Source organism: Eschrichtius robustus, chromosome 19 (genome assembly GCF_028021215.1).
Source record: "Eschrichtius robustus isolate mEscRob2 chromosome 19, mEscRob2.pri, whole genome shotgun sequence".
NCBI lineage: Eukaryota > Metazoa > Chordata > Mammalia > Artiodactyla > Eschrichtiidae > Eschrichtius > Eschrichtius robustus.
Genome location: NC_090842.1, coordinates 60167918 through 60191524, shown reverse-complemented (window position 1 = coordinate 60191524; position 23607 = coordinate 60167918). Strand labels below are relative to the sequence as shown.

At 54.4% G+C, this 23607-nt stretch overlaps 2 protein-coding genes across 2 annotated transcripts in view; one reads left to right on the top strand and one right to left on the bottom strand.

The window, feature by feature from the left end:
- Positions 1-22: 22 nt before the first annotated feature.
- FOSB (FosB proto-oncogene, AP-1 transcription factor subunit) lies at positions 23-4867 on the bottom strand. Its single transcript, XM_068527520.1, has 4 exons — positions 4208-4867; positions 1950-2279; positions 1579-1686; positions 23-552 (listed from the first exon to the last, which is right to left on the bottom strand). The coding sequence occupies exons 1-4, from the start codon at positions 4331-4333 to the stop codon at positions 91-93; spliced, it is 1026 nt and encodes a 341-aa protein (XP_068383621.1). The 5' UTR covers positions 4334-4867; the 3' UTR covers positions 23-90.
- A 17410-nt stretch (positions 4868-22277) lies between these two features.
- ERCC1 (ERCC excision repair 1, endonuclease non-catalytic subunit) overlaps positions 22278-23607 on the top strand; it is a 26677-nt gene continuing 25347 nt past the window's right edge. The window contains exon 1 of the mRNA XM_068528175.1: positions 22278-22322. The gene's annotated coding sequence lies outside the window, so the exon portion shown is untranslated. The remainder of the gene's footprint in view (positions 22323-23607) is intronic.

Here is a 23607-nt window from a genome sequence, read left to right as displayed (position 1 = left end):
CTCCTCCTCCTCCTCCTCCTCCTCCTCCTCCTCCTCCTCCTCCAAATCTCTCTCTCCCTTGTGTGTTTGTTTGTTTTGTGTCTAAAGAGTTCACAGAGCGAGAAGGGAGGGCGAGTTCAGGGGGTCGGAAGGCTGGTCACTGCCGCTGGTGCGTTGGGCGCCGGCGAACGCGGAGACCTCCGGGCAGGTGAGGACAAACGAGGAAGTGTACGAAGGGTTAACAACGGGGAAGGGGTCGCCGAGGACTTGAACTTCACTGTGTGTAAAGAGAGAAGCTGTCAGGTTGGGGGGTGCGTCTTGGCTGGTCTGGAAGGGCAGGGGCGGTGGTGGCGGGGGCGGAAGCAGCCAGCTGAAACCATCTTCCTTAGTGGATGCTGACCCCGGCAAATCTCTCACCTCCGCCAGCGGGCCCGGCCCGGGCCCCTCTTCGTAGGGGATCTTGCAGCCCGGTTTGTGGGCCACCAGCACAAACTCCAGACGTTCCTTCTCCTTTTGGAGCTCGGCGATCTCCGACTCCAGCTCCGCCTTTTCTTCCTCCAGCTGGTCTGTCTCCTGAGGCCCGGGTGGCCAGGTCGCGGAGAAGAGCGAGGAAGGAGAAAAAGGCCGTGAGCGACTAGAGAAGGTGAGTCATGGCTGAAGCCATCTCTCCTAGACTGACTGCTGAGGCCCAGGGTTGGAAGGCAGCTCTGGACTGAAAGACCCCCTGAGATGGAGGCCTGGTGTGCTATGGGACTTGGGGCAAGGGTCTTGCTTTCTAGGAGCCTCAGTTTCCCCAACTGTCCAGTGGATGGTTAGGAAAGGGCCAGGTACACATAGGAAGTCTCTGATTGCAAGAGGCACTCAGAGGTTTGTTGAGTGAATGAACGATCGTTATATGTTTCTAAGGCCACCTATTCCCCTCTGTTACCTTTCCCCCTCTGCTACGCTTCCCCCTCTGCCTCCCAGGGAAGAGACCAGGTAGCTCAGGGAAGTAAAGGATTTCCCTGATTTCCTCTAGGGTTAGCAGGTCACCCCCTGCAAGCATAAAGTAGAAAACTCTCAGACTGAGGTAGGGCATGAAAATAGAGGGGCATCATGGCAGAGGCCACCAGTCCAAGCTCTGAGAACTACGGGTGGCTGGGGCAGGTGGTGGGGGAATTGACATAGAATCAAAGAATTTCGTTTCACAGACTCTCCAGAATGTTAAATCTAGCAGGAACCTGGGAGATTCACTGAGGGGTTGAAGAGATGGAGAAACCGAGGCAAAAATGGGCTATCGCTTGCTCAAGACCAAAAAGGGGAAATGACTGGAGCGCCCCTCTATTAAAGTTCGCTCATATGTCCCCTCAGGATGAAGGGAAGGCCAGGCAAGTGGTGTGGGGTGGGGGGGAGCCGGGGTCATAAACCAGGACAGGGCGCAGCCAGGAGTATGTGAGGGCCTGCGTGTATGAGCTGGGTGACCCTGTCTGTATCTAGTTCCACATGTGGAACCTCTGGTTCTCAGTCCAGGATAAGGGCACAGGTGGTGGTGGGTAACAGAAGATGGGGAGAGAGCCCCCCTTCAGCATACCCTCACCCCACCCCAGGGACCATCCTCACCGCCTGGAGTCGGTCAGTTAGCTCCCTTCGCCGGTTCCTACACTTTGCCGCTGCCAGTTTGTTTCGTTCTCGGCGAACCCTTCTCTTCTCCTCCTCCTCTGGAGTGAGCTGAGTAGGGGAGACAGAGGTAGTGAGATTTGAGGACACGTGTTCCTCCCCATCCACCCCGAACCTCCTCTTCTTCAAGAACCCCCAGGAGTCAGAAAAGAATCTTCTAGACCTCACTGACTGTGGGGAGGATGATAGGGTTTCTGCAGCATTGAGGCTGCAGATGGTCCCTCACCCCAACAGTGGGAAAGTTCCTGCCTCTCTTGCTTCCTCCCCCGCCCCCGCCCCCACGCCCAGAGCAAGCTCTGATGCCCTTTACTCACCGTCTCCTCTCGGGGTCTCCTAGGCCGGGCTCGGGCTGCGCGGGGCCCAGGTCCAGTCCCAGGTCCACTGGTGGTTCCGCTGGTGGAAGGCCCACCACTGCCACTAGCTCCGCCACTGCTGTAGCCACTCATGCCCGGCGTGGAGTAACTGGTTCCTGGCATGTCATAGGGGTCAACGGCTGTGGGCTGGGAGGCCAGTGGCTGCCCCTGGGACTGGGCCATGGAAGAGATGAGGGTAGGTTGCACGAGCCACTGGAGGTCCTGGCTGGTTGTGATCGCGGTGACCGTGGGCACGAAGGAACCGGGCATTTCCCCAAGACCGGCGCACTCCTACGGGGTGACACATACACACACAGGCGTAGACACACAAACAGAGACACCGACACACACACACCCAACACACATACACACACCGACCCTGTGAGTGAGCACAGGGCCAGCGGGTGTGGATGTGTGTGTCACAGGCAAAAAGCCACAACACCCACCCTTCCACTACACCGTGACGCAGTGGTTAATGAGAGGATTTCTGTGCAACTGGCTTCTACCTCCTCCTTCTTCCTCGGGGAAAGGTTGCACGGTTCCAGCGGGTGGTGAATCACACCCCGGGTTGGTGACTCTTAGGTGTGGGGGGTGGGGAGGAGGCTGGACACAGCCGGGTGACAGAACCCCCGGGATGGAGTCACAGCCACACACACAGCCACAACACCCCACCCCCACCCCAGAGGCAAGGGGAGGGAGAGGGAGAGGCCTTAGGCTAAGCCTCCCTCTACACTCACACACATATACACACCCCTCTGAGCGAGGGGATGAGAGACGGGAGGGTCCATGAGACCCCCGTGCAGGGGCGGGGGTCCCAGTTAAAAGGGTGTTGGGGGACGGGCCTAGGAGTTTAGAACAACGTTTCAAGTAATTGTCTCTCCCCAGAGTGAGACTGACAAGCGACAGGTTACGGTGGGCAGACAAGGAGAGAAAGTGAGCAGCCAGGCTCCCTCAGACTGTCGCGGAGGTGGAGTGGTGTAGGTCCTGAGACCCCAAGCCCAAGCACCGTTCATCTCCCCCACCCCCCACCCCCAAAATGTAATCCTAGAACTGCTCGGAAGGCTTAACTACTCTCCCAGGGGGCGTGGTGAGGGACGGGCTGGCTCGCTGGCCAATCAGCGTCCTGGAAACCCAGAGGGGGCGGGGCTCCTGGAGACCACCTGGCTGGTTCCCCTAGGGCTAGCGGTTCTAGTCCTGTCTTCGGGCAAACCGGAGACACCCGGCGTCTGGAGCAGAGGGAGTGGGAATGTGTCTGTGTGTGCCTGGAGAAGTGGGTGACGGTCACTATGTCTCCCAAAGAAATTCCGGCACACAGACACCCTCGGACCCTGAGAGCGGAGGGACAGGATCCCGGCAAGGTCCTTGCGGACTCATTGGGTCGCAGAAGATCGCTCCTGTGGCGACAGGAATCCCCTCGCTCTGCCTCTAGAGGCCCGTAAAAGAGACCCTAGCGCCGAAGAACCACGGGTTCCGGGGACGAACTGGGGGCAGGAAACTGCACCCTACAAATAGGAAGGGAAAGTTGATTGGCCAAAGCTTGCGCCGCGGCGGCCAATCGGAACGCCGGGCTGCCCCCTCCCTTAGCAACGTGGCCCCGGCGTTCCAAAATAGAACGCTCCCGGGACGTCAGGGGCGGGGCGGACGAAGGGGGCGCCACGCGCCGTGCGTGCCCCGCGTCAGACGGAGGATTCCAGCGCGTCAGCCGTTACGCACGGGTTCCCCGTTACGTCTCCGCGCAGGAGGCGGAGGCAGCGCCACCGAGGGTTCGAGGCCCGCTTTCCCACTGGTTCGAGGGTGACCCGGCGCCGGAGTAGGCGCTCGGATGGAGAAGGAAAAAGGGAGGAGGCTACTGGAAGCTTCCCCGGGATTTCCCCCACCTGCCTAACCGCGCTAGCTTCAGGTTGGTGACCTGAGTGGGGGGCAGTCCCCGAGCCGGCTAAAAGTTCTTAGCCCTGCTACCTCATACACGTTGCACTGAACGGCGCACTCACCCCACCCCCAAAGCTCACCCCTCTGTGCTCCCTCCCTGCGCTCCACGCACACAACCAATTGCAAGCACGTCCGGACTCTGCAGTTTGCAGAGTGCGCCGTGAGCCTATCCCCTCTCAGATCCTGGATTTTGACGCGTCTTTATTTGGGGTGGGGGGATTGCTCGCTCCACCCTTGACTTTAAAAAAATTATAAACCACAAAGCATCACCCCAACCCTCTAGAACTTACCTGGGAGGCGGCGGCGGTGGGTGGACTGCCGAAGGAGTCCACCGAAGACAGATATTGAGACTCGGCGGAGGGTGAGGAGCTGCACCGGGAGCCGGAGTCGTAGTCTCCGGGGAAAGCTTGAAACATTTCCCTGGGCACAGGGGGGCCCCTGTGACCACGCTGAGGTCGCCGGGAAGCCAAGGCTATGGCCGGGTGGGGGAAAGAAAGGTGAGAGTCCGGGGAAACTCGGGATGGGGGCAGCGTCCCGCTCCAACAAAGGCAAAGTTTCTGTGTAATTCTTTTGCGGTGCCCAGGCCCCCACAAGATGCCGCTGTGCCTCCTGAAAGTCCAGGCTCCGTAGGACCCGGGGGCGAGGGGGGATCGCTCCCCCAGAGGCGGAAAGCTCTGTCCTGCTGTACAGAATCTGCTTCGGGTGCGGTCCCCTCCACGCGTCCGGCGGGTCCCACAGGGGGAGGGGAGTAATAAGGAAGACGAAAAAAAGTAAGTCGATCCTCCAAAATAAAATGTAGAATTATCTAGAAGAATCCTTCCAAAAACTTTCCGGAAAAAAAATAAACTGAATTTCACAGCCCCCAAGACGAAGAACCACAACAATCAAGTCCCAGCTCCGCGTGTCCCAGCCTTGGCCGTAGCTCTCAGTCTTATGAATGAAGCCCAGAGCCGCTGTATTTATATGCCCGGGGCCCGGCCCCCTGCTTACGTCACCCTTCCCGCGCTCCGCGAACTTCTCAATATCTCCGGCCCTGGTGAACCCAGCCCCGCACCGTCCGGCAAGAGGCCTGCCCTAGCCTCGATCTTATCACCTGCATCACCCTCGCGGCCCTGAGGGTCTTGGGGGCTGCGTTCTGCAGCACTCGGCGGGAGGGGATCCCGGCCTGGTCTCCCCGGAGTTCCTGTGACGCAATTAGCCATATAAGGAGCTTGGCCGGCGCCGCTGAGTGTTTGTTTGGTATCCTAGCAATTACGTCAGAGGGAATCCCTCGCTCGCTCGTGCGCTCACCCCGCACTCCTGCGGAACCCGCCCGCGCCTGCGCAGTGCAGCGCCGCCCCGGGGGCTGATATTAATAGGCTATTAGACTGACCCAGCGGAGGATCCCCGCAGGGAAGACCCCAGATGGGGGTCCCCCTCACCTCTGGCCGCCCCTCCCATTTCCCCTGGTGGTGCAGCGCCCTCTCTCAAGAATAAGGTCAATCTCCAAAAGCAGACTCTGGCTCTGTGGTGTAGTCACATAGGCGGGGAAACTGAGTCCCGAGCCGGGTGGGAGGGGCAGTGATGCTCCAGGTGAAAGTGGAAGTGGGGGTGGAGTCCCGAGGCTCATACCAGCTTCTGCCCTGACTGGCTGTGCGACCTTGAAAAATGTCTTTTCTCTCTGGGCTTCAGCTTCACTTTTCCCGGATGGACAAAGGATGTGTGTCTTGGACCCTGCTGCCCCCAGAGATCCGGCGGCGTTTGGGAGGTACGCGGGTTTGGAGGGGATGGGGAATAAAACAGGGTGAAGTGTCCCTCCTGCTGATGGTGTTGTTAACCTCTCCTTTCTGCTTTATAATTCTATCCGTAGTCAGAAATAATGTATGTGTGTGGGGGCATAATAAATAATAATAGTAATAATAATGATGAAATAATAATAATAATAATAGATGCCATGTATTTAGCACTTACCAAATACTGGCTCTTGTACTAAGCCTTTCAATACAAGATTTACAATCCTTAAAACAGCTCTGGAAGGTTAAGGGAGGAAAAATCTTCATTTTATAAAAGAGGAAAATGATAGAGAGTTTGTGACTTGCCCAAGATCCCATCTCATCCCATCCCATCAAGAAATTCAAACCCAGGATTCCTATTCTCTTCCTGACTTCTGAGAGCTGCCTGGTTCAGTGAAACTCCCTGAAAAACCTGGGTGTTGGGATTGTTTAAATGACAGTTCCATTGGTGGGGAGTTATAAGCCTTGCAGACCTATCCTGTCTGCTCACAGCATACACTATTGTAACCCAGGCTCAGAGGATCAAGCTGCTTACCTAGCCACCCAGTTAGGAAATGTAGTTCAAGAGTCTAATTAGGGTATGTCGGACACCACAGCCTCCAACTCTTAGGCATCCACTGGTAAGGATCTCACTAGCTGCTTCAGAAACCTGACTTCCTGGCACTTCCCTCCCAGGGCAGAGCCTGGCCCAGCCAGGGCACAGAGGGCGAAGCACTTTAAAATTGTTGAATCCCACAGGCCCAGAGAGGGGGAGGGCCTGGCTCATGGTCACACAGCAGGTATGAAGCCAAGCTGGAGGGGTTGGGTGGTTCCTAATTCCCAGGAGAGTCTTGATTCTCTGTCCCAATAGTGGGGAAGTGGTAGGGAGACGTGGAAGGCTGAGGGGACAGGGGGACAATACAGGGAGACTGAGGTTTCCAGACAAAAGCCCGGCCTCAAACACCTCTTCCCCCACGCCCCCTCTGTCTGCAACCAGTCTGGGAGGAGGGACGGGGACTAGGAGATGACAGGGCAACCACCAGCAGGCAGTGACTCGGCCCCAGCATCAGACAGGGAGTGACCCCTCAATCCTGTCCTGTCCAAGCCCCTCATCTCCTCTCCCACGGAATAAAGGAGACACACAAATACCTACCCTAGCTGCCCAAAGACCTTCACACCCCGCCCCAGGTGGCCCATACATCCACACATATACTCACAGGGGCACACAGGCATTCAGACATCCACCCACAAGCAGCAACACACACCGCCACACGGAGAAACAGCTTCACGCACAGACACACCTGCAGATAGAAATACACACCTTCACATGGTTACCAACACACATGACACACACATCCTCACTATAGATGCACGTGGTGCTCCTCACACACAATAACAAGAGTAATTCTTCTGAGCACTCATATTAACTTATTTAATTCTCACAACACTCCTATGAGGTAGGAACTATCATTTTACAGGCAAGGAAATGGAGGCCCAGAGAGGTGAAGTCACTTGCCTAGAGTCACACAGCAAATTAGTGGCAGAGCTGGGATAAGAATGTAGCCTGCGGGGCTTCAGAGCCTTTGCTTTTAATTATTATTAAATGAGTTATGTATGTCGATATATTCACACGCAGATGGTCACACTCATGCAGACATTGGACATTCAACCCCTGACAGGCAGACCCAGAATCTAGGTGGCCTGGGCTTGCATTCTGGCCCCACCACTTAGTAGTTGGGTGAACTTGAGCTAGTGATGTCTGGAGCCTCAGTTTCCTCGCTGGGGAAAGGAGGGCAGGAATGGTGCCCAGCTCATGGGGCTGGTGAGGGGATTATGTGAAGTGAATATCAGTAAAGCTTCTGGAACATGCCTGGAACATTGTAGGCGCTTGTTTTGTTTTTTCTTTAAATTTTTTTAAAAAAATTATTTATTTTGTTTTTGGCTGCATTGGGTCTTTGTTGCTGCATGCAGGCTTTCTCTAGTTACAGAGAGCGGGGGCTACTCTTCCTTGCAGTGTACGGGCTTCTCATTGTGGTGGCTTCTCTTGTTGCGGAGCACGGGCTCTAGGCGCGCCGGCTTCAGTAGTTGTGGCTTAAGGGCTTTGTTGCTCTGCCGCATGTGGGATCTTCTGGGACCAGGGCTCGAACCTGTGTCCCCTGCACTGGCAGGCGGATTCTTAACCACTGCGCCACCAGGAAAGGCCTTGTTTTGTTTTTGAAACAAATCTATGCAGACCTTTGCAGACCCCCATAGAGCCATGATCTTTGCAGACCCTCATAGAGACGTGACCAGAAGCAGAGACACACAAGATCCCATTACAGCTTTCACGGGTCCAGGCACTTTTGCCTTTGTGGGCCTCTTTCTCCATAAAGACATCTTTAAAATTATTTATCATGACTACGTTGGTATAAAGACAAATATTAAATATTAAAACATTTCATTTGACCTAGAAGTTCAGTTCTTCCTTGATTTTAAAAGAAATTAAACACTTTCATGGGCCTCTAAAATTATCATGGGCCCTAGGGCCTAAGGTAAAAATTGGCCCTGGAGACACACATACACACACACACACACACACTCACACTCTCTCACACACACACAGAGTCTTACTCAAACATACACATGGACGTGAACACCTTGCCCCCAGAGCATGGCATGGGCAAGGCAAGTCTGCCATGAGGCTGAATCCCAGGGAACTTCCAGGAGGAGGAGGACTTGAGTGTAGGGGAGAAGGCAGGACCCCTACTCTGGCTCCCGTGGGCTTGGATCTGTGTGGGGAGGAGCAGGCAGAGCCCTCAGCCTTCTGCCCCTGTTGGGGGTGGGGTGGCAATGCCAGCTCTGCTTGCTCAGAGCATCCTGTAAATAGCCCTGGGGACCCAACTCTGCCAAAGGGAGCCCTCAGCACATTCTTCCATTCTTCTCTTGGCAAAACCCTTGCTACTCTGTTCCTCAGTTTCCCCATCCATAGAGCAAGAAGGTTGGATGACCATGGGCTCTGAAAGTCCTTTCCAGTTCTGAAATTTAATAATAAAAATGAGGAGGAAGATACGGAAAGTAAACACTTAGCTCTGCTCACATGCATTATCTCAGTTAATCCTCACACCACGTCAGCCCCATAAGTAAATTATTGTCCCCATTGTACAGAGAAGGAAACCGAGGCACAGGGAGGTTAAACCTGAGAACAGGGCTTCTCAGCTGTTATGTGAAATCAAGTAAGCTGGGGAATCTGGTTACAACTCACATCTGGTATAGTCTTTTGTGTTTCCATGCAGCCCCTGGGTGATGCCAAGGCTCTGGCTCCAAAAGAAATGTCTGTGAGAGTTTCTGAAGCACGAGAGGAGGGGGGTGGGCATGTGTGGGTGTGTGTCCTGCTGTGACCTACGTGAGGGTAGAACCCAGGTGGTTAGTAACTGCTGGCTTCTCCATGTCCAGCATTGAGTAGTGAGTGTTACTGGCTGGCTGGGCCCGCTCCCCACTGAGCAATCCTGGATGCCTCCTGGAGGGGGTGTCTGTGGTATTTCAGGGAAGCAGAGTGGTCCAGATTGGAAACTCTTAGCTTGACCCTCCCAACACCCCTGCATCCTGCATTCAAACTCCTCCCTCACCACAGCCCACAAGGTCCGGCATGACCTGGCCTAGGCCAACCACTGCAGTCTCACCTCCCCCCTCCTCTTCACCATGTTCTAGACGCCGTGGTCTCTCTCCCTAGCCTTCAGGGACCTTGTATGTGCTCTTCCCTCTGCCTGGAGCATGCCCCTTTTTCCTCCCTCTAGCTCATACTCTCTTCCTCCAGGTCTCAGCTCCTGTATCCCCTCCTCCAGGAAGCCCTCCCTGGGTCAGTACCCCTCCCCCCGAGAGCCTCCCTCCCCTCTCTGCCTGTCTGGGTTCATCACTGTCTGGGGACAGTCTGGTCTTCTTCACTGGTCTGTATTATTATTCAGGCCCGGGCCAAGGCTGTCCGGGTCACGGCCAAGTCCCCAGCACAGTGCCAGGCACTCAGCAGGTGCTCAATAAATATTTGTTGATTAAATGAATCTTCACCATCCACTCATTTATTCATTCATAAACTCTGACAGACTGCCTTGGAGAGAAACATATCTGTCTTGCTCAGAGCTGCATAAATGCCTACAGAACAAGGCACACAGATACACAGCATCACACACTCAGATCCCATTATTGTGTACACTCTTTCCCATGTATGCTCACAATTATACACACGCACAGTTTCACATGTGCGGGCATGCAGACACAGCTAAGTAGAGGCCACCCTCAGATGCTGGCTTGTCTCAGGCCCTGGTCCAGGTGCGCTGTGGACCCCCTCACTGTAGGGGCCAACCTCTCACACACCCCAACCCAGACCCTCACAGTGTGGTGGTGTATCACTGGCTATAACCACTCCAGGCATTGGGTGGCAGGAGTGCTCAGGGAGGCCTGAGCAAATCAGGAGGACTTCCTGGTGGAGGCGAGTTTGGACAACTACTGTCAAGTCCTGAAAAGATTCAGATAAGGAGGGAGTCCCGGAAAGCACTCTCTCCCTACTGTAGACATGTAAGACCAAAGAAGAGGAAGCAGGAGACTCTGGGAAGCTAAAAGGAAGAACTGGACCAAGGTGGTGCGGATAACGGTTTTGGAGACCTTTCCAGCTGCACTTTGAATGAAAATAATATGAGTAGAATTAATAATATAGCTGGCAGTCACTTAAGAAAACTAACCAGGTGCCAGGTGCTACATACAGATCCACTGTATTTTCTTGTTTAACTCTTCCAATACCATTATAAGGAGGGCACTAGCTGTGTGACACCAGGCAAGTAACTTAAGTTCTCTGGACCTCAATTTCCTCATCTGTAAAACAGGGTTAATAACAGCACCTCCCTCCCAGCATTTTGAGGAGTAAATGAGTTTGTATGTAAAAATGCCTAGAACAGTGCCTGGCAGAAAGTATGTTCCCCGTAAGTATAAGCTACAATGGCAATTATTATTATCCCCACTCAACAGATGAGTAAACTGAGGCCAGGAGCCTCAGGAACTTGCCTGACCTGCGGGTTTCTGTGGCGTGAGGGCCGGTTACAACCCAGGTGGTGAGGCTCCACAGTTGTGGGTGGACGGAGGCAGGGACTCCCCGCTCTGAGGTGTTTGCATGCGTGAGCGCACGTACGGTGATTCCACTGTTCTCTGCGCAAACACCCAGACCCCATCCCACCCCCAGCAGGTCAACCAGCTGCTGGCCACAACCCACAGCCTCCCAGTCATACCCGAGCGGGCTTCCTTTTCACCACCCAGGGGCCTCCCCACCAGCTCTCCCCCACCTCCCCTTCCTGCACCTTGAGGACGCCTGCGGCTGGACTGGGTGGTCTCAGGCTGGAGCTGCCCCGTCCCTGACTCAGGCCCCGCGCCCCCTCACTGACCCGAATGCGGCCTGCCCGGCCCCCGCAGCCAGACGGACACGGGGGGGGGGTGGTGTCATGGCGGGGGGGGGGGCTCACAGCGGGCCACGTGCCCGCGCCCGGGGTGGCTGAATTCCACCTGTGATTCAGTCGGCATGTCTGGGCCACTGGGGGGTGCCCTGGCCGGTGATGTCAGCGGCCAGGTATGCGGCCGGGGTTTCTCCGAGGTGACTCAGGCGCCTGAGCTACCCTCTCCCTCCTGCAGACACTCTGGGCAGCTCTCCAGGGCCGGCAGCCGGCAGCCTGACCCGCCCTTCCCGGCCTCCTCCACGCCCTCCACACCCTCCACACCCCTGAGCTGTGGGAACAGCGGGCTTGGGGGACAGGCACGAGGCAGATCTCAGAGGCTAGGGCCCCAGGTCAGTCCTGGCAGCCCACCAGGACCTCCTCACCTCCCCTGGAGGCCAGAACTCACAGGTTATTGTAGGATGAAATTCATTCATTCATTTATTCATTCAATCAGCCATTCAAACACATGTTCTCAGCACCTCCCCTGTGTCAGGCTCTCTAGGCACCGGAGACAGAGCTGAGAACAAGACAGAAATTCCTCACAAAGCCCCATCAGAGCCTGAACACTGTACAACATTATTATTGCTATTGTTACCCCCTCCCGAAATTCCACCAGCCTGCAAGACTCAGGCTGGTTTCTGTTCCTCCAGGCAGCTCTCCGAACAGTTCCAGTTACTTTTAATCCTTAGCCCCCAAACCGTCCCTTGAGGGAAGTCCTTTCAGGACTCTGACCTTCAGCCAGCCTGCTGCAGCCTTTTCTTCCCTCTTGGACTTTACTCATTCCCAGTCCCATTGAATGATTTGAACCTCTACTTTCTCCACCCCCAAACTCCGCCCCTCCACTGCCTTCCCCAGAACCTGAGCTTCACAGTGATGATCATGATTGGCCTTGCAGACACTGAGTGCTCCCTAGGTCCTTACACCAGGGTCAAGACTTAGAGACACAGCTTCATTTGGTCACAGCCACCCCTGGAGGAGGCCTGTTATCATGCCCATTTTGTAGGAAGGAAACTGACACACAGAAGTATTTTGGTACCCACTAGCTCAGAACCACGCCTGAGTCTGTAGCTCAGATTCTGGACACATGCATACAGGGGCACACAGAGAGGAAGTAGTAGTACTGCTGACAATCAAGTGTGGTATTTTGTAAACATTTATTCTGTGCCGAGCACTTTCCAAATGTTCTCTACATGAACTCATTTACTCCCCACAACAGTCCCATGAGTGAGTACAATTATTATTCCCATTTTACAGATGAGAAACCTGAGGTACATAGAGGTCTAATGCTAATACAGTTCAAGTACACAAATATTGACTGAAGCTCTGCTATATTTCACACAGTGTGGTGGGTGCTGAAAATTAGAGCTACACAGCTAGATGCAGGTACCAAGACCCACAAAGCTGGAAGGCACACACAGGAGACTGCCACCCAGAAGCACAGAACCATTCACACAGTTACACAGACGTGTGCACTTGACATGGACACACATGAATCACTGATTCATTTACTCAACAAATAATTACTGAGCACCTACTGTGTGCAGGGCAGTGCTGGGGACCCAGCGGTGACCACAACAGCCCTGGGCCCTGTCCCCATGGGGCACGCAGCCCAGTTGGGGAGACAGTAAACAAACAAATATATAATGAAAAATTGTGATAAACACTGTGGAAAGAACTGTGAGAGACAACTGGCTGACAAACAGTTACCTGCATAGTTACACACAGATGACCATACATTGAGATCCAGAACTACACACATACACACACAGCCAGAAATGCAAGCTAGAGGCAAAACCGTACACATCCATAGGTACCTACACACACATTGTTTCACGTATGACCACACAAAAAGACTCACAAGTACACACACGCGAACACATACATGAACACAAGTCAGCAGGGTTCAAATACCCATACATCCAGATACACAAATGCAAACTGGGGAAACCACTCGCTCAGTCCAGCAGTTGTTCTCACACACGAAGGAAGCCTTCCTGAGCATGCTCTCACACAGGAAATCCCAGGTAGACACATTGTCACCGACAGAATCACTCACCAACAGTCACAGCCATTCGGTCACACACCCAATTTCTTCTCTCTCCTTGGACATTCGCCCCAGCCCTGGTCACATGAAGCTACTGGATGGGGGTGTCGGGGGTGTGTGTTGGGGATGAGCTATTAAAACCTTCCCGCTGTGGACAGCTTCCCGGACACAGGATGGAAGGACCTCGGGCTGCTTGTCTGATGAAAGAGCCTCCAGAAAGACAGGCAAGAAAAGAAAACCCGAGGGGAGCGGGGAAAGGAACGGGAGGGAGCTCTCGCGCTGTGGCTCCGAGTGTGTATGGGCGCGCACAGGTTGTTCACTGTGCCTGTCTCCACTGGTTGGGACCCCCAAACGGAACAGTGCACCCAGAAACCCGAGAGTCGGAGGCAAAAGCAGCAGGCCAGAGAAGAGTGCTTGGATCTATTTCAGTTGTTATTGTTTGGGGGAATATGAGACAGCCACGGCGCAGGAGATGCTGGACAGACAGACATGCCTGGGACGAGGGGGCGCAGACGGACAGATACCCAGCGGAGGCGGTCCCAGGTCAGACAGGAGGAGCGGGTGACAAGCAGACGGCGGCTGTCTAAAGGGAAACCGGCAATTTGGGGACCTGGTTCTCCCCCGCTCCCATCACCGCAGCGCCCCCCCCTACACCAGGCTCCCGGCCGGCCAGTCTGTCCGCCCTGGCTGGTCCTGGTTGCGCCCTGTGCGGCCGCGCGGCCAGGCCCGGGACAAACAGCCTTCACGTTGCTAAGCGACGGCGTTCCACAGCCCGTCGCGTCACCGCGTCTGCGCGGGCGGGGGGAGGGGGGTGTGCGGAGACGGCGGCCGTGTCGTTTGTTGACGTTGCCTGGCAACCGCCGTGGCGCTGCCGGGCAACGGCGGCCGACTGTTCGTTCTCTTAAAGGGCCAGGAACACTTTACTGGATCCAGCTCGGACCGCGCCGCGGGACTGAGGCGCTGCTGGGAGAGGAGAGGGTTGCTCCCCAGGCGTCGGGAGGTTTAGGGGATTGGAGACTGGGTTATGCCCTCTTGGAGTAGAGGAAGAATACGAGGCAGGAGCTGTTGATATTTGAACTAAAGTTTTTGAGATGTTAGTGTAAGATGTTAGGTAGATTGCACATGTGCACAGGCTCACTTGTGGGCACGCACGTCCACGGGGGAGTGGGTGGCAGAGATAAACCGTTAGGGAGACCTGGGTTCAAATACCCACTCTGTGACCTTGACCTGTAACTTCCTTTTTCTGAGCCTCTTTCCTTCCTGAATTGGGAGTGAAAACATCACCCGCCTCCAGAATTGTGACTGTATGTTATTTATGTTATTTAACAACTGGGTTCTGTCCCTTCTTCACTGGGATTTGGAATAAATGAGATGGTGTTTGTAAAGTACTTATTGCAGCACAGCGTGCTTAATACACGGGGGCTGTCATATTATTACTAATGTTTTCATTATTTCCTCCAGTCTGTAAAGGAACACATCACAGGGCATTGGCAGTCATTGCCTTTCTTGGTGTCTTGGGGTGCAAAGGCAATGGAATCAGGCAGATGAGGTTGGAATTCTTGTCCTTCTGGACCCTGGCTGTGTGACCCCAGAGCAAGTGCCTTGCCCTCTCTGACCCTCTGCTTCCTCCTCAGTGAAACCTATGATCTCTCACTTCTCACAGAGTCACTTCCAGGTAACAGTCCTGGGTGAGGGGTCCCCTCTCATTGGGCGTGTCAGGTCACTGCCCCACGTCTGCAGCATGACTCATGGGGCTATGTTATGTAAAGCTCCTAGATTCTGCACAGAGGGCAGGTTATATAAACGTGTTTAATGTGCATCCTACATGTAAGGCCTAGGGAGGGAACCTGGCTTGGTAAGCCTGCAATTGCCAAACTATGGCACTGGTTGCTTCTAGGAAGTAGAGCCTATAAAATGTGGGCCACATGTATACTGTTGAAAATGTGCCCCTCTTGGGGTCTCTCTATCCCCCTAAATGACTGTCTCTCAGTCTCTGTCTCTTAATATGCCTCCAATTTCTCTCTGCATCTTTCTGACCCCTGTCTCTCTGTCTCTGTTGCACCATCTCTGTGCATTTCTGTCACTCTGTGTCTCTGTTCCCCTGAGTCCCTTTCTGGGTTTCTGCCCCCCTCCCATTCCCCTTTCTCTGAGTCTTTATCCATTTCTGGGTCTGCCTCTGTGGTGATTCTCTTTTATTATTTAATTTAACTCCCAAACTTGTTCCCAAAGGGATTCCATCGATTCTGGACAGCTCCAAGCCCCTCACAGCTGAGTGCTGTGGGGTGTTGGGATGGTTCCTCTGCTCTCTGGACCTCTGCTCTTCCCTTTGTGCAAAATTAGATGGAGTAGCTAGTGCAAGTCCCCATCACCTGGGGAGCTTGATAAAAGTGGATTGCCCCAGTCCCACACCCAAAAGCTGTGGGTCGGAATCTCAGAGGAAGAAGTGGCAGAGATTATGACATGTGAGATCCTGCCTGAGTCATTCTGAGCAGCTGACCTGAGGCCTCCACACATGTGTCCCGATGCCAGGTTTTTTTTTTTAATGTTTTTTTTAATTGAAGTATAGTTGATTTACAAGGTTGTGTTAGTTTCAGGTGTACAGCAAAGTGATTCAGTTATATACATATATTCTTTTTCAGATTCTTTTCTCTTACAGATTATTACAAAATATTGAATATAGTTTTCTCTGCTATACAGTAGGTCCTTGTTGGCTGATGCCAGGTTCTGATGTCACATAATAGGTGAGGTTCTGCGGAGACACGTGGCCAGGGACAAGAGTGATTTCCCCTGCAGGTAGAGGGTCTTGAGTGTGAGGAGTCAGAGAGACAGATCTGGGGGTCAGGGTGGGGACAGAGAAAGACAAAGATAGCAAGACAGAGAGACAGAGAGAGAGAGAGAGAGAGAGAGAGACAGAGAGATATGGAAACACAAAGAGATAAAGCCAGAAATTGCATTTGCTGCACATCACCTGAAAAGGTACCTCCACGGTGGAGGGCCACGTACCTATCTGCGAGTGTGTGACTGTATTAAACAGGTCACTGCAGGCAGCACTGGGGTGTGCCTGGGTCCAGTGCTGGGACTGAGTGTGGGAAGCGGATGCTGGGCTGGGAGGTTCTGGGTGTACCCTCTCTACATGTACCTGCATGCCTTTAAGCAAGTGTTCCGGGCCAGCATGGGTGACTACCTGACAACCGGAACACCAGTCAGGCAGCATTCTCCATCAGTCCACCACTTTCTACGCCCACTGGGTGCGGTTGATGAGGATATAGCTCCAGGGGTCCTGGGGCCCACATGGATAAGTTTAGGTATAGTTCCAGACTCTGAGGGTGTTTCAGATTTGGGAATAGCCAACCTAATAGAGGGGTACCATCTTTGGAGTCAGACTGAGCTGAGTCCTTGGGCAAGTTGAGTGACCTCCTGGGGTCTCAGTTTCTGCATCTGTAAAATGGGAATGATAAGGACTTCTATGAAGATTTTGTGAGCACCCCCTAACATAATGGTAACTAATGCCATCTATTGAGGGCTTGCCATGAATGTGCCTGTTAGCAAATTCTACAGCTCTATGTTCAAACACCTCCAGAATCTGATCCCTGCTGCACCTTCCAAGTCACCATCACCTCTTGCCTGGACCATTGCCTGGGGCTCCTCACTGGTCTCCCTGCCGCCACTCTGGCCTCCCAAGGTCTATTCCCCACATACAGCCAGAGGGATGCTATTTAAATCAAAATCAGTCCATGTCCCTCTTTTGCTCAAAACCTTCCCATGGCTCCTAACTCACTCAGAATAAAAATCAAAGCCCTCACCATGGCCCACAGGCCCCGTGTCTCTGCCACTCCCTCTCTCCTTGCTTTCTCTGCTCCAGCCACACGGGCCTCCGGCTGTTCATCCAACACACCAGGCATGTTCCCACCTTAAGGTCTTTGCACCTGCTTCTCCCTCTGACTGGCATGCTCTTGGCCCAGATATCTGCAGGCTCCTCTCTCACCAACTTCCAGTCTTTGCTCAAGCATCACCTTCTCATGTCGGCCTTCTCTGACCACCCTATTTAAAACGGCTACCCCAACCCTCCCTCCCTCTCCACGTCCCCAGCAATGACCACTTTCCAGTGTGTTACAGAATGTGCTAATTTGTGCTTCTATATCGTCCATCACCTCCTTCCCCACTCCCAAAGTGTAAGCTCCCACGAGGACAGGGATCTTTGTTTTGCTCACTGTTGAATTCCCAGCACTTACCACAGTGCCTGGCACATAATGGGTTCTCGATAAATATCTGTTGAACGAATGAATGACGGATGGGATGTGCCAGGAGTGTGCCACGAGCTCCAGGTCGGTGAATTCACTGAATCCTTACGACAGCCCTATTGTCACGACAGCCCTCTGTGCTGGGCGCTACCCATTTTACAAATACGGAAACTGAGGGTCAGAGAGGGAGGCCCCTGAGACAGAAGCGCAATGGCCCAGACGATCTGAGGTAGATTATCCTGCCTTCAGGGGCGTCCCTGCGGACCCGTGGGTTGTCTGTGTTTAGCCTCGCTATCCCCGTGTTTATTTCGGGGCCCGGTCCTTGTTTGCTTTGTCGAGCGGTCTCTCTTTATCACTGCGCCCCAGACATCTCCCTGTGGCTTCAGCCTCCACGAATTTCTCGGGGTTTTCTGGCTCCGGGGCCCTGAAACTCTACTTCCGCGTTGCCGTCTTCCCGGGTTCCTGCGCCCTGCGCGCCTCCGGAGGCGAAGGGCCCTGCCCTGTGAGCCCGCCCCGCCTCCGCGCGCAGTCTCGGCCTCGGCGCGGCTGGGCTCGCAGCGGGCCGCCCTGGGGCGGGCGGGGCCTGTTGCCCGGAGACCAATGTTTTGCCGCCGCAAACTGGGTCTCTAGGCCACCGCGGGAGGGCGGCCTGGGAACCCGAGCCGGGCGTGGGAGCGGGCCGGCGAAGGGCGCGAGCGGCCGGGGGCCTGGAGCCGGGGAGGGGCCGGGGGACCCGGCGGCTGTCTGGAGCCGGGAGGGTATGGGGGACCCGATTTGGGGGGAATGAAGTAGGGATACTGGGGCAGTTTCGGGGAAACAAGAGAGGGCTGGGATTAGGGACGAGAAAGAGTATTCGGGGTCAGTTTGAGGGAGGTGTGGAGGGATTTGGGGAAGACAGATGATGGGGTAAGTTTGGGGGAGCCAAGGGAGGAGATTGGGAAGGCGGGGGCGGGGTAGGAAGGTGGGGGCTAGTTTGAGGGACCCGGGAGAGGGGCCCGCGGATGGGTGAGTGAAGGAGGGCGTGGGAAACTGGATGTTTAGGGGGTTCAGAAATCACAGGGGACTGGTGTGAGGGCAGGGAGTTTGGGTAGAGGACATATTTGCAGGCTCGGGGAAAGAGGTGAAATCTAGGTAGGACAAGAAGTGAGGGTAGAGAGTTTGGGGGAGATAAGGATTCTTGAGGAGAAGGAGGAGGCTTAAACGGGCCGGAAACAAGGGTGAATCAGAGGAGAGGGTGCCCTTGCCACTTCCAGGCTCCTGGCGGGAGGGCCTCTCCCCGCCCATTGTCCCCGGCCTGGCCAGGACGTCCGGCGACATCCCTGGGGACGCGACGTCGGGGGTTATGTAACACTGCCAGGCCCCGGGGAGCGGCGGAAGTTAGGACTCCCGAGTTCCTCTCCACGCCCCATCCCAAGGGAGGGACACGGGTCGGGATCCCCGAGCGGCTTGTGACATCACACTTGGGCGGAGTCCATCAGAGGCACGAACTCCTTTTCTTGTTCACTCCCACCCCACTCGGGAGCGAGGACTGAGATCTGAGACCCTAGGTGGGGAGGGGTATCCCTAGCAACGCCATTGGCTGAGGTGGCCTGATGGCCAGGGCTGTTAGGCAAAAAGGTAAACTGAGTCCCAGAGAGGGCTGACCCCTTTCATTTGATTCAGTCATTCAACAAAGATGTATTGAGCCCCTACTGTGTGCCAGTTATGTCCTAGGTGATGGGGACCCAGCAGCAAACAAAACAGATGTCCCTGATCTCAGCAGCCTCTGGGCTGACCCCTGATTCTGAGCCCAGACCTACTCCATCCCAGCCAAACGTTGTTGAAACTAGACCTTATTCACTAAACAGAACACCAAAACGTGGATCCTCTCACCCAACTTTCCCTAGTGCAGGGGGCAGAACACATCTCTCAGCTGCTGAGTCCCTGGTCTCTAAATGACTGCATCCCTGTCACCCCCACCCCCCGTGGCCTGTCACTTCCTCTCATCCTCATCCCCCCCCCCACGGGGCATGACTAGAGATGCTGGTCATAACAGGCAGTTGGCGAATCACTCAGACGTCATAACAGCCGGCTGTGCTATCACCGTGTCCCTGAGATGTCATCAAGCAGCCTCAGTCTCTTCCTATGAACACCTCTGGGGCCTGAGGAGGGGGTGCTGCCCTGCTGCCAGGGGTACCTCAGCCTCCCAAACGGAGTGACTTACTTCCAGCTAAGCCCTTCATCAGAAGGCTCTGGAAGGTACCTTCCTAGCTTTCCTCACTCCTCCTCCAGGCAGCCCCCTTGAACTCCCTGCCACTCCCCTCCAGTTCCCTGGGCTCTGGCCCTTTGGACTTTTTCCTCTCTGATCTCACCTGCTCCCATACCTTCAGTTTTGAAAAACCTTCAAAGCCAGGCCCTTGATAGGACACATCCTTGCATTTCTCCAAGCCTCAGGCTTCACTTCTCTAAAATGGGTACAGCAATGGTGCCTGGCCAACACACACAGTGGGTGGTGAGTGATTTGAGCAAGGTCACTTCTGTGACGGGCTTAGCACAGGCTGGGGACATCGTGAGAGCTCAATGAATCCTATTGGCCAAGGTACACAAGAAATAGTTAACAGTGAGAAGTGGGGATCAGAGGGAGGAGGAGAATTTACTTTTTCAAGGTGTATTCTTGTATTTGCCAACACACGTTCCCCCAATTTTTAAAAAAGTTAATTAATTTTTGGCTGTCTTGGGTCTTCATTGCTGCGCACCAGCTCTCTCTAGTTGAGATGAGCGGGGGTTACTCCCCATTCCAGTGCACGGGCTTCTCATTGCACTGGCTTCTCTTGTTGCGGAGCACAGACTCCAGGTGCCCAGGCTTCAGTAGTTGTGGCACACAAGCTTACTTGTTCCGCGGCATGTGGGATCTTCCCAGACCAGGGCTCGAACCCGAGTCCCCTGCATTGTCAGGCAGATTCTTAACCACTGCACCACCAGGGGAACCCTTCACTGACTTTCAAATCTGCTCTCTCCTCCTCTTCCCCCTCCTCCCACTCCTACCTAGGTCCAGGCCCCTCCTTTCCCCCTCCCTTCCTCAGTCTACCTCAAGGAAGCAGTCAGAAAGGTCTTAAAACCTTCCTCTGTCCCTCCCCTGCTCAGAACCTGCCATGGCTCCCCAGTGCCCTTGGGGGAGCTCCTCACCGTGTGTCCAGGCTCCTCACCATGGCCCAGGGAGCCCATTTCTGTCTGGTCCTTGCTGACTTTTCCAGCCTCCTAATTCTTTGATCCAACTACATGATTCTTCTTGCCTTAAAGGATCCTCCAGCTCAGTCCCTTTGCCTGGCAGTTGAGTCCCATCCAGACAACATAACAGTTGGACACCTGGCTAAAGCTTGGTGTCCACTAGGGACAGGGACACCACTTGAGGCTGCCTTGCATCCACAGCCAAAGAGTTCTGCCCGAATTTTCACCGAAGCAACATCTGTCTACTACACTGCGCTCCCTGGGTTCACACAGGACAGGGCAGTTTCTGTCTTGTGATATTTCAGAGACTAGGAGGATGCAGACTTTGAACCTCAGGTAAATGCGGTATAAGATCCTTGAGGCTGATTCTTGGAGTGGGCACTGAAAGAGTCACAGGATATCAGAGTGTGAAGGTGCCCTAGAAGATCCAAGTGCAAGGGGGAGACCTAGGCCCCGAGGGAGCAGGGTTCCTGGCTGTTCCCACTGCCTGGAACTGTCGTGTCCCATCACTGACTTGCAAGGGAGGGAAGAATCATAGTAGAATTGAGTTTGTTGAACTAAACAGTGGGTGCCAGGCTGAGCCCTGACTCTGGTGACCCCAACCTTGGTGACAGCAGACCTGCGTCTGACCCCAGTCTGAGCCCCAACCCTGGCCCAGGCCTGAATCCCTGACCCTGGGCACAGTATGAGCCCTGAAACTGGCTAAGACCCAGAACTAAGCCCACTCAATCCACTGTAGAAACTAAGCAAGAAGTCAGAGCCTCATCCCCAGCCCTCTGCTTGCTGGTCTGGTGTGACTTCCTGTGACCTCCCCATCTTCCCCCCCATAGAAGTGGAGCTGAGAACTGGAAGCGGGGGGCGGATTCAGAGAGGCGCAAGATTCGTGCTGTGGCTGGGGAAGGAGAATAGGGACAGGGCTTCGGGAAGAGTAGGTTGAGGACTTGGGGAGGGGGCGGCAGGGCTAGGAGTGAAGATTAGGATAGGGAAGGGGGAGGTAGATAATGGTCAGGGATGAAGAATGGAGGGGAAGCAGAGGATGCGGGGGACCAGGAGACAGGGGATCGGGGGGATGGAGGATTGGGGGTGCTGATTCGAGGCTGGTGACAGGTTGGGGGCAATGCGGCGACGGCGGGGGCCGATCGTCCAGCCGGGGCTGCGCGGCGAGGCCCAGTTGAGCCCAGGCCCACCCCCAGCCCCCCCCCGCCCCGCGCTGCCTCCCCTTTCCGCTCCCCGGAAGCGCTGAGTCGTACTGCCTTATCTGGAGGCCGCTATTTCGGGCTCAGCTCCTAGCGCGAGGACTATTTTTAGCGGCGCTCGGGTAAAAATGGACGCGGCGGCGCCGCGCGAGTTCCAGAGGCCGTGCGCGCTCCCTCGCGAGAACTGGGGGCCGGGGCCGCGCGCCTGAGTCACCTCCCACCCAACCGCCCCCCCCGCAATCCGCACGAACTCTTGGGTTCCTGGACGCCTGGAAGCCAGCGCGGCTCAGAATATTCCAGGACTATCGGCACGCATCCACCCGGGCTCAAGCGGCTGAGGGCCGACTTTTGGGCAGAGGCGCCGCGCCCCCTGGTGGCTCCTGCGGGGATAGCAGGCAGGGGCTGGGCCAAGAGTTCACATCCCCCCAGACCCCCAACCTCCGCCACACACCCATTTTATAAATGAGGAAACTGAGGCCTGGAGAGGAACTGGATTGCATCATGAATTGCAAGGTACGCGCTTTAAGTTTCAGCTTGGACACTTCCCTTAATGGAGAACCCAGTACCTATCAGAAAACTAGGCACCCTTTATTTTTATAAGCAGTATTTAGTCATTCAACAAGTGTTTATCAAGGGCTTGCTGGGTGCTGGGAACACAGCAGTGAACAAGGCAGAAGAGAGATCCTTGCCCTCGTGGGGCTGACGTTCTAATGGGGGAGACAAACAGTAAATAAATAAGGTGATTTCAGATTGTGGTAAGCACTGTAAGGGAAATAAAATGGGAGGATATATTATAATAAAGGGGATATTTTGGTAAGAGTAGTCAGGGAAGGCCTTTTTCTGAGGAGGTGACATTCTAAAATGACCTTCTGGTTTCATGCAGTCCCCTCACTCATCCCATTTCATAGACCTGGAGACAGAAGCCTGGAGAAGAACCAGTTGGGGACTGAGCTTGTACAGTGTAGATTGCATGAGCTTTCACTGCGTAATTGTTCAGTTCCAGTTTGGTCTCCTCCTGAGCCTGGGAGCTTATTTCCTCCCAGCATAGCCACTCATCATCAGTACAAGTAATACTGATTACTAGTTTTTAAATAATAGTTACCTTTTATCCAGCACCTGCTCTTTGCCTAGCAGTCTACTAAATGTCTCACCTGCGTTAATTCATGGAATCCTCACCGTAACCCTTAGAGGTGAGGTAATATTCCCACGCCCCATTACCGTATGAGAAAATCTGTTTTCCAACCTTCCTTTCCTCCCAGCCACATGGGCATCTACAGTTTTGCCGGCCTTCTGCTTGTTCTTTGGGAAACCACCCCTTTCTCAATTTCAGTTCACCTGGTTGTCTTGGAGCTCACCCCATCCTCCGTTTCCAGGGAATGGCACGTGTCCTAGGCCCAGCCAATCAGAGTATTCTAGTTGGGCTGTCCGTTGACGACAGTGATTGGTTCAGAGGTGAGCATGTGACCCATTTAGGACAACGAATGATGGGACCATTGGCTAGGAGCACTTTCTTCCCTTTGGGGTGGCTAAGAGGGTGAGATGTGAGCCTAAAGGTGCTAGGCCTATCTTTGCTACCTCAAGGAAAGTCTTTCTGAGGAAAAAATCAGAGAAATATGAAACCCAGAGATGGGACAGTGACTTCATATCATCATTTGAGCTCCTGGATCAAGCTGTAACTGAAGCTGGTTTTACTCAACCTTCTGAACATGTGAGCCAATACATTTCCCTAAACCAGTTTGCATTTGAAACTGAGAGACTCCCGATTAATTCGCTTTCCCTCTCTATGCTCCCGCCAACC

Coding starts and splice junctions, on each gene's coding strand:
- FOSB (XM_068527520.1), bottom strand. CDS start 4,333: ATGTTTCAAGCTTTCCCCGGAGACTACGACTCCGGCTCCCGGTGCAGC. Junction 2,280..4,207: donor CCACCGCCGCCGCCTCCCAG/GTAAGTTCTAGA, acceptor GTCACCCCGTAG/GAGTGCGCCGGTCTTGGGGA. Junction 553..1,578: donor TAACTGACCGACTCCAGGCG/GTGAGGATGGTC, acceptor CCCGGGCCTCAG/GAGACAGACCAGCTGGAGGA.